The sequence below is a fragment of the Malurus melanocephalus genome, unplaced genomic scaffold (assembly GCF_030028575.1).
Source record: "Malurus melanocephalus ecotype Western Australia unplaced genomic scaffold, MMel_1.1 scaffold_23, whole genome shotgun sequence".
NCBI classification, from domain to species: domain Eukaryota; kingdom Metazoa; phylum Chordata; class Aves; order Passeriformes; family Maluridae; genus Malurus; species Malurus melanocephalus.
The window spans coordinates 144196-154893 of record NW_026623255.1 but is presented as its reverse complement, the minus strand read 5'-3'; the positions used below and the strand labels follow the sequence as shown (position 1 = coordinate 154893).

General features: G+C 38.4%; 1 protein-coding gene across 2 annotated transcripts in view; it reads right to left on the bottom strand.

Annotated features, from left to right (window-relative positions):
- Positions 1 to 239: 239 nt before the first annotated feature.
- The window catches only part of CRYBG1 (crystallin beta-gamma domain containing 1), a 96369-nt gene continuing 85910 nt past the window's right edge, over positions 240 to 10698 (bottom strand). The window contains exons 20-23 of one of the 2 annotated variants that reach the window (XM_057390126.1): positions 9201 to 9324; positions 7885 to 8043; positions 4977 to 5139; positions 240 to 1869 (exon numbers count right to left, since the gene is read on the bottom strand). In XM_057390126.1, coding sequence (XP_057246109.1) covers positions 1781 to 1869; positions 4977 to 5139; positions 7885 to 8043; positions 9201 to 9324 — 535 coding nt within the window. In that variant the 3' untranslated portion in view covers positions 240 to 1780. Of the gene's footprint in view, positions 1870 to 4976; positions 5140 to 7884; positions 8044 to 9170; positions 9325 to 10698 lie in introns of those variants that run through there. The other variant, XM_057390125.1, reaches the window with a different exon arrangement.

Below are 10698 nucleotides of genomic sequence, written 5' to 3'. Positions count from 1 at the left end.
GTGGCAGCTGTGTGAATGGTGGCCCCCATGCACACATGCACTGAACACATGCTTGTGTAGGAGAATCACCTGTTCCTCAGAGTCCGCAGCTATTCCAAACCATGTATTCACTCCTCAGTGGCTGGCTGTGGCTGAAGAATTGTGGACAGAGATGGGTGCATGATGGAGGCAAAACTAACCATAAAATGTCACCTTTCTACCTTTAAAAATAATTTCAATAAAAAGTTACCTAACTTAAATTGATTTGTAAAATACTATATTATATATAGCAAGAGCACATCAATATGACAAAGTACCACTGTTTGGAACCAGTAACAACATATTTTCTATTAAGGACTAAAAGCAGCACATTTCAGAGCAACAAAACTTCAGTGCATCTTTACAAAAGGAAGAAAATTAGTAAGGCACTTCCTCTCGGGTGGTAACAGTAAAAGCACCAGTATGCTTTGAGGCAATACAATAATAATGAAAATGTTAATTTTAAACAGACTTACTATGCAAGACAAAGGCCTGGATGCTCCTAAGAGCAGCTTGTAATAAMACTGGTCTAAGCCAGAACAAAACACAGCAGCATAGTACAAGAGTTTGTGTTTCACCTTTTTGCCAACATTATTAAGGAAAACTAACATGACCATGTTCAAAGCAGGGCAACMGAAGGACCTTCTGCAGTCATCAGGACATCCCACTTGTCACAAGCTCTTTACTAAACCAGTAACACTTGGAATGGGCACAGCCCTTAAGGCTGGGCACATATCCAGGCTTAGCTGTGCCCCTTCCTAGAGGAGTCAGACACTTCTGTCCAATGGGGAGGCACCAGCCCACCACAAACATTGCTCTCCAAAATCACCAGAAATAGTGGGGCGTTGGGCATTCTCCATGGTAAATGCAACAGGCAGTGGCTGGAAAACTCAGTAACCACAGCGCTTAACATGCTGTTACAGTAATCTTAGTGATACCTTCCCTAAGAATTTTTGGGTTTTCTATGATTTTGGAGTTCTGGAGAACTGTACTTACTGAACAAGGTACAAATGTGACTTGGCAAAGAAGAAAAATACCCACAACTCAAGAAGTTAGGCAACCTAGAAAATGGGCAAATTCTTCACATTCCTATAGATCCTTTTGGCAGCCCTCTCTTTTTCTAACAAAATATTTGCTACTTTACATCCTCTATGCATGAGAAAATCTAGAGTTTTTTCTTAAATTAGGACTTACTATATTAGCATACTAACTATACTTGAAGCCACATGTTAAAGTCTTTGGATATGCTGTATTAGCAGTCTTTAAACTTTCAGTAAACATAAGTTTGTTCCAGTAAACCAAATATATTAATTTCCTGTAGTGAATATTTCTCTATACTACAGCCTATAGGTCCAAGTTGCTATACCCACATATACACTGCACTCCTGTCCTTAATAAAATAAGTTCCACTGACTGACTATTCTGGGTGAACCACTCACTGACATAAGTAGCTCCATGGGATTTCTCTCACAGTCAGTTGTTCCCATTCTAGCCTGAGGCATACTGCCACTCTATCCAACACTGAGTTGTAAGGATTTAAAAAAAAAGGAAGGTTTTGAGATACTCAAGCTTTTATAGCGACAATAATCTTGGATAGAGAGGTGAAACCAATCTGTTGCTTGTTCTTTTTAAAACTGTGAAGAAAAGAAAACTCTCATTGTTCATTCTGTATCCTTCAGAGATGGCAGTGCCAATTCCAGTGTCCAGAATAGTGGCCACTTCAAACATGGCCCCTTCAAACATCATCTTTCCTTCTTTAGGTTTATACAACCAGTGGTTCCCAGCACTGTGTTAGCTTTTCTTCATTGACTGTGTTGACAACGACATGGTCACAATCATACTGTGTGCCTCCTGTAGAGAGAAATTTCAGAGAGAGGAGATTATTTTTGAAATAAGAGACAAATACTCTAGGCTTCAGAAAAACTCTAGTTAAGCTGGTGTACACAGTTTCTCTTCAACCCATGGCTCTGAAAAGACAAATGCATTTTCATCACTGCCTGCTTTTGGAATTAATTTTGAAAAGTTTTTCAATAAACCACGATCAGTCAATCTTATTMTCTCCACCCCTTCAGTAATTCAGTTTCTCAGCTGTTTCAGCCTGGACAGAAAGGAAAAAAACACTGCAGGACAGTCAGATGCAGCTCCTTGAAGACTGTCACTTCCCAGAAGTCATGCTTGAYTATTCAGTTTTCCTGCAGCAGTTGTCAATTGTCACTGGGCTCTAAAAACGAAGATGTTTAGATGATGAAGTAAGTCCTGCTGTTAACAGACAATAYRCACGTGACCATGTCAGGGACAAGGYCTGGCATTCATTTACTTCTTGACATTATAATCCTTTATTTTGACCAGATGAATCACAAGTCACCATGCACAGAGCATCACCCAATGTTCAGCTGTTTGCACTGGCAGCTGAACATATCTGAATGCAAAACAGAAACATTTCTAGACGAGCTTAATCTACTCACATGATGCAATGCCAAACATGTTCTCATATAAGACACCATTAATAATCTGGTTTAAGAAACTGGGAAGCAAAGAAACATTTGACTAGAACTGAAAATCAGAATTGATGTTTTTTTTTYCCTCAGATCTAGTGTATATTGCAGAAATACAGGACACATGCATCTCCTGTAGTACAACACACCTGCGAAGCAGGTAGTTTTCCCACTGGAATCAGCCATCTGAGCCAACCATTTATACAAAGCACCAGGACATTCCCATAGATGCTCTTTTTGTTCTTCACCCCAATTGCCTCACCCTTCCTGACTGAGCAAAAGATAAGCCTGGCAGCTTATGATGAGTGTAACACTCATACTGAGCTATGTAGCTAAGGTTATTTTTTGTAGCTCAGTTATCATTGTGGGTGCAAAAATTTTTTTTAAGTGATATCTGATAGAATGCTTAAATGGGAAAAGATGGGAAATTTTTTCAGCAGATACACTATTCACTTTGATAGCATGGTGCTCTGGAAAAGGCTTTGTGCTATGCCAGTTTAACCACAAGGTGGCATTACAAACTGTACAGTTAAACAACTGCATTCGTTTGCTGAGGAATTCTTGAACACACAATTTGTGGTCCAGAATGGACCGGCAGAGTTGACAGAAACAGGCAATGTTGCTATTAGGCTTTTTCAAATAAAAGCTAAACGCATCCACTGTTTTACATTTCCCATACAGATTTTTACTTCTTTTTAAAGCAAATGCATCTATACTTTCACCACCAGACCTATCTATTGTAAACTTCTTCAATTATAAATGCAGAATGCGTAACTGCTTTTAACTGAAGAAAAGGCAATGCAACAGTGTTTCTGCTTGTTTGGTGAACTCAGAATGGACTTTAGAAAAAGGTATGCAGTCATTGTGATTAAAGATTTTCCCCTGGAGTCTTTTAGGTCAGTTTATGACTATTCATCACTAGATTTTTTATGGCAGTAAAGAGAATTTGTGACTCTTTGTGCCACTGTGGTATTATGGTCAGACATCCAATAACCCTGATCTCACAGTTCTGATAGTCCTACCCACTTGAGGCAGGTGATTGTCCCACTCTGCTCTGTGCTCACCTYGACTGAGCAGCCTCGCCTTGTGACATGTGTGCATTTTGGGGCACCACAATATAAGAAAGATGCAAAGCTATTCGAGACCACCCAATGGAGAGCTAGGAAGATGGTGAAGAGCCTTGAGGGGAAGCTGTAAGAGGAGCAGCTGAGCTCACTTGGTCTGTTCGGCCTGGAAGAGACTGAGGGGAAACCTCAGTGCAGTTACAACTTTCTCATGAGGAGAAGAGGGGCAGACACTGATCTCTGTGGTGAGCAGTGACAGGACCCGAGGGAATGGCACGAAGCTTCATCAGGARGTTTTAGTTTGGATACTAGGAAAAGGATCTTTCCACAGAGGGTGTCTGAACACTGGAACAGGCTCCCCAGGGAAGTGGTCACACCATCAAGCCTGACAGAGTTCAAGAAGATTTTGGACAATGTTGTCAGACGCATTGTTGATGGGTGTGACTGTTGGGATGTCCTGTGCAGGGCCTGGAGTTGGGCTTTGATGATCCTTGTGAGCCCCTTCCAACTCAGGATATTCTATGATTCTAGGAGTTCATTCCTGTTTAGTTCTGACTATTGACTATGCTGTTTTTCTGGTTGGTTTGATTTTTTTGGAGGGATGGTAGTGGTGGTGGTTGTAATTGACATAATTAATGTCACAGCATCAATTAAAAATTAGTTTTAAAACAGCTAAAAATTTAATAGGAATAGAACAGATATAGAAGATGCTTAATCCCCTCACCCAAAAAAAAAGTTACGTAAGAACATCTGATTATGCTTATCATTCCATTTGCTGCTTTTTAGACCCTCTGTGAAGCTCTGAAAATGAAGTTCAGAAACAGCATCCACACAAATCAAATTACTATGACAAAAGTAACTCCAAAATACACATCAAGTGCTGACAGGCCTTAGGCTGCTGTGGCAGAATCTCATGCTTCCCATTACGGCATAGCCATTAATTAACAAAGAACCCCCACCTTTTTGCATCTAATCACATCAATATACAAGCCTGCCTTTGCTTTCCTAATATCCYTTGGCTATTGCATCTACAAATRCTRTGTAAGAAAATTTGCTCTATAGAAATTAAAGTTAATGAGAAGTTAGGTTGTTCTTGCTTCAGCATTTTAAATRATCATATTCGCATTGCCCAAAATTAACTGAGGCTATCTACAGTGAGTGGACACTAAGAATACAAGATAAGCAAGTACTGTGAGTTTCTAAATGCTGTGCTGGAAAAATGAAATGAAGTCCTAGGATCTGTATAATCCAGGAGGTCAAACTAGCTGATCGGGTCTTTTTTTGCTTCCAGGTTGAAGCAACTAAAGCACCATCCTTAATTTATAGGCATGCTTAGTGTGTATCCCACTGCAAATACCATGTAATTAAGCCCCAATGTAATGAGATAACATTTGCTTACCTTTGATATCTAAAACGAGGTTGGGTTTCATCTTGCTATAAATTCTGCCATCGGGACTAATATGCCAATATTGTTTGTCTTCATTCCGCTCAAATGACAGACCGAGTTTAGAGCCAGGAGTTATAAGATTTCCAACAATTGTCAAGCAGCAATCCTCTGCCATCTGTGTCATCAGAAAGGCAACAGCAATTATTCAAAATGGCCTTACTTCTAGTGTCCACTGTTTGTTTTTTTATCAATTAGGAGAGATGTCATCAGGTGAGATCAGAATTTAGGAACTATTTTCCCTCAAGGAATCTATTTTTGCCCCAGACTCAAGACTCCTTATTTTAATTCTGTTCCCATTTCTGCTGTCACTCTCCACTACACCGGAACATTAAAATAACTACACTATCAGATTAAAAGGTACAATTAGCACCTGTCTCTAGCAGTGGCCAGTAACAGATACCGTGGAAGATTACACTGACTGTACTCTTGTATGCAGTATGTTCCCGGTTATCTCCTCCAGTGTACAGCAACTGTCAGCCCAGATACTTTTCTGTGCATCCTGATACCTTTAATGCTTATTTTCTGTCCCATGTGTGAATTTATTAGTCACTACCCACCCGGATCAGTGTAACCCTTTTACATGAACATCATTCTGTGTTGTAAGCCTTCTGTGGCAAGAAGTTCTAAATCTTAACTACTAYCATTAAAAAAGAAAATAAAATATAATTGATATACAACTAGTTTTATTTGATGCTGTCCTCATCCCTTGATTATTTTAAGGGCTATCTTGTRCGTGCTATGTCTGCAGAGACTTCAAGTACATCATCCCTCAAAGTGTACCCTTTGCAGGTTAAAATATCCTCACTATTTTGTCTCTTCCTTGCACAGAGACCCTCAATTTTCTCTGATCATTCTTTTTTTTTTTTTTTTTTTTTTTTTTTTTTTTTTTTTTTTTTTTTGTTTATTCATTTTTTGTTTGGAGGAACCTTTTCAGATAAAGGACATGACTGTACAGTATCAAGTGTATGAATTTTACAGGGTATCACAATATTTGCTTCTTTGTTCTACATGGTTTTCCTATTAATTTTTATTTGCAAATGTCTTCCTGGTTAAAAAAAGAACTGGCAAAAATCAAGCTTACTTGAAAAGATTATCGAAGTTGTATTACTAAGTAACGGTTAATTTTTCTAGATAAACAGTGATTATCAGTAGATCCTCATAAGCTGTGCCTTTTAGCTACTTTTAGCTACTGAGTGCACTTCTGTGTCAGATTAAGCACTCATCTGCCACTGTTGAAATAGCCCTATATTACTTTTACAAGTATTTTTGAAAGTRTTGTTTCTTGAAAAAGTCATGCTTCTGATTATTATAACCTAGAATTCAAGTAAGTGGATTTAGTTCTGAAATTCTCATTTGTATCTGAAGAATTTTCCAGTGGGACTTAGAAGAACTCTGACCTTAGACATCAGGTCCCACTAGGCCTGTACTTYACTCATCTCCAAGAAACTCATGAAGAGTTAGGAGACATACATTCATATCTGTTTCTGAAAAAATGAGCAGAATGACTTTCACATCCTGTTATCCCACATATTTTAAACRGTCCCAAACCTCAGGCACAGCCCAAGGTAGTGTGACTCAGTCCCTGAGATGACCCAAGTTAATGGAAGGTGCAGGTTCTTCCAGTGACCTATGTCTGCCTACGTGCATGTAGCTACCCMCCCAGGAGCTCAGTTTTCTTTGTAATAGGTGGTAAAAAACAAGTTTTGGTTTGTGCAAAATAGCCTTACTGCCATTCACTGGAAAGATGGCACAGGTCTGTAAGAGTTCAGTCACTTAAGATCAATCTTAGCAGCTTGCACTGTGCACTGAGCTATTTGACTGCTATACAGCACAAGCTGTGTATTTTCTGTGTGCAGAAAAATTGCATTATGGGATACAGAAATGGGCAAAACCCAGGAGCATTTATCCAAAGCTACATAATACCACAGTGCCTCAATATGAAAACTTTCAGTGACGTGTTTGAGAGGCACCATAAAAAAAGAAGTCTTTTGTATGTGATACTAAGCTTTTAGCTTACTTTGCATCAATTTGCTGTCTGCATAAATCCCTTTTACAGCTGCATGTGTCCTGTAAGCATGTCCAAACAATGCCTTAGCTTATTAACTGTAAGATTCTTCCCTCCAGCATAGATGACATAGTTATAAATGGCTCCTTTGAAGTTATACAATCCTATAGAAAAAGTTCACATGATTCTTTGCAGTCAAGCTGTTTAACAGTATTAAAGTAACTTAATTTTCTTTTGGCTGGCATCCCTACCTAAGACTTCACACTTAAACATTATATGGACTGTGCATACTTCTGCTCACCTCAATGACAATTTGCACATGATTAATTTTATGGACTGTGAGAAAAGTAGGGCTTCATTTGGAAACTTGTACAGAGGAAAGGAAAAAGATGAATTTCACAAATACAGGGATAACCAGAAAACAAACAAAAACCAAGCAAACCCCCCTGCTCCCCAACTCAAAAGAGTGGGATTTTCTCTTTAAGYTTGCAGAAGATGATATCAACTTGCATTAACTGACCTAACTGACCTACCACAAGGTATGCATAGTTCAAAATATTATCAGGCAGGATCTGTACTTTAAAAGGCCTTCCCTACTTTGATACTTCTGCAATACTTTCTCTCAAAATTTCAATTATAACAAAAAGGTATCRTAGATGAGTTTGTATCACCTGAAAAAGCCAGAGTTGATTAAAGCRAAGCAAAACCCACAACAACCTCCTGCAGAAAGATTACATTATAGTTGAAACAGAATAAGCCTATAAAATAAAAGAAGACAATGCAGTAGGAATTAAATTCATAAAGCCCTATTGTTGGAGAGGAAAAGAGAAAATGTACATTGAACTTGAACCTTACCCGATACCTTATGAATCCATCCTGATAAACCCAGATTTGATCATCTGAGTCTGTATCTTCTACAACCTGTATTCTGAGAAGATTCAGATTATCTAGGTTTCCATCAGCTGACATGAATTTTCCTGTTTCCTTGTTTCGAAGCCTGAAGAACACAYGTTTCTGCAGAAAACAAAAGAACCCTTTAACCACAATCTCAGCAGAGAACACATCCTGCTCTGGGTTAACTTCAGAGCAATTACTGTCAGTGCTGAACCTCTCTCTTTCTTTAGGAAAGCTTAAATTTTTAATTTCAGAATTTATTTCAGAAGCCCATAAACATCTTGGATGAAACAAGCTTTGAGAACTCGCCACTCTGCGTGAAGAATTTTAGGCTTTCCTATGCACTGAATTCAGCATACAGTGGAAAGCTAGAACTTTTAGAGCAGAACTAACTTCTCTCTACCAACTCCTTGAATAGATGCTCTTGGCTAACTCCTTGAATAGATGCTCTTGGCTTTCATTAAGGGTGCACTTGGGAGGCCTCTTATACATGAACACTTCTGTTCAGACAAGCTCTCAGCAGGGCAGTCAAAATACTTTATTCCTAACTCTGCTTAAGGCTATACAAAGACAAAGCTATGGCAGCAAGCAAATGCAGTTGGCTACAGGTACAAGTAATCTGTGGATTAGAAAAAGCTGTTTCCCCAACAAAACATGGYTCAGCAAGAACCTCAGATGTTAAATTTCCCAGGACTGCTGCACCATTGGACAAAATCATATGGTCCTTATTTAGAGAACAAAATAAAAAGGGCATGACAAGAATAAACTTTGCATTAAATTTGCAAATTATTCTGCCAAGTAAAAAGCCGGGAGAGACCTTCCTTAAATCCTCAAATCAACATAAAATCACTACTAATTGAAGTTTTGGGTTTTTTTTTTTTTTACCAATTTTCTTGGTTTCATAAATAATGCAGATAGTACAGACATTATGCCAGCAACCAGTCTGGATGCTAGTTATGAAAAAAAAATTATATATAATAGTTTTAGCCATTATTTATTAATCCTTAATTAATCCTTATGTGCTGTCTTCTGTAATTTGGTTTAAAACATGCTTAATGAAGAGTTTAAGCAGTGTAACTGCAAAGCCATGTAGCATAATCAAATAGCTTTTATTACACGTGAAACTCTAGAGTGATTTCTTTACACAGTGGCCAATACTGAAGTTTGTCACATGCCTGTAACAAGGTGTAACGCTGCTTTCAACTGCATAGTATCTCCCCAACCCCATTGCAAGATATAAATTAGTACTTGATAAGCTCATGTCACAGCCCACTCACCTGCAGTAARGGTCTCAGAGAGCCTATGTGAGAAAAGCTGCTGGCTTTACACCAATCTGGAATTTCATTTGGTGTTAATAACATCTGCCGTCCCCTGTAATTACTATGTTCATAGATTACCCATCTATGAGGAGAAAAAAACAAGACAATGTTTTAAGTGCCAAATTCTGCTTTGGAATCAGTAAGTGAGTTTAATAGAAATCTGTCTCACAATRTAGTAATGTTTGACTTTGGAAAGCCAGTGAGCTTTTTAACAGGCCCCAAAAAGTAATAAAATCACATCCTGATTTGGATCAGMCACATTAAGATGAGTACACAGGAGTTCAAATTTTAGAGTCCTATTATTTAAAAACTACAAGCTGAAAGAAACAAAGCATTTTCTTGGGAAAACTCAACTTTTAAAGACCATCTGTTTTCAGGAAGCAATGTGACTCCTCAAGGAGCATCGATTTATATGCTCCATGTGCTGTATATGCTCCATTGCTGCAGGTGCAGAACCAGCAGTTTTGTCTTTCTGAATTTGGACAGGCCTGATGCACRTGGGAAAGAGCTACTATGGATGCAGACAGGAACAAACAAATACTGGAAACTGCAACAGGCTGAAGTTCTCTCAGGTATTTTGATAGGGGTTTTATTTCATAACACCTCTCTTCTTTCCAAATACCTCAAGGGGCAGGCGGAAAAGAGACARAGCAAGAGTACACATAGAAAAATTTTGTTTAGCATTCCCTAGCACATATCCAACTATGCTTAAAATCACACATTGAGTGTAATCTGTCAGAACCCAACTTCTGATTCTCCTCTACTGGCACTGGCAGTGAATTATGACTGAGTTTCAAATTAGGCTTTAATACAGTGCAATTTGTAGTTTTCTCACACTGATGTGCTGGGACTGTCCAGTAGCCATGGGGGTTTGAGTACATGAACACTCAATATACTCATTTTCATGTTACCTCCTTCCTCTGACTGATTTGTCAGCAGACATCTCTATCCAGAAGCACACTCACTTTTAATTTTGATGCTTTTTCTCTGCCTAATAAACATCTATCCCCAGGTACGAAATTAAGAGAATTATAGAGGTCTCTTAAAAAAGGAAGAGAGGATGAATCCCTSTTCAAGAAGGGAGAGTTAGCATGAGCAAGGAAACTGTAAACCTGTATTCTGACACTTTCAGCAGCTGACACTGCTATAATAAAATCAGAATTTTCATATCAAATTCTGTTTCCAGTGATCAAGCAGAAAAAAAAAACCCACATATATTCATTGGACAGTTAAATACACACAATTCACTATTCCATTACCTGGAATCATGATAACCTTGTTAYTGGCAAAGAAGTAACTTGATATTTGACTTCATATTATGGAAAGTGAGAAAGACCTATATTGTGGTCATGGTGAAAGATACTGAATCCTCAGGAGGCTCAGAATACGGAACATGTATCTTTTATTGCAAATTTGGTTTCAAAGTTCAGGTCAGTGTGATAAGGAAACCCTTTGA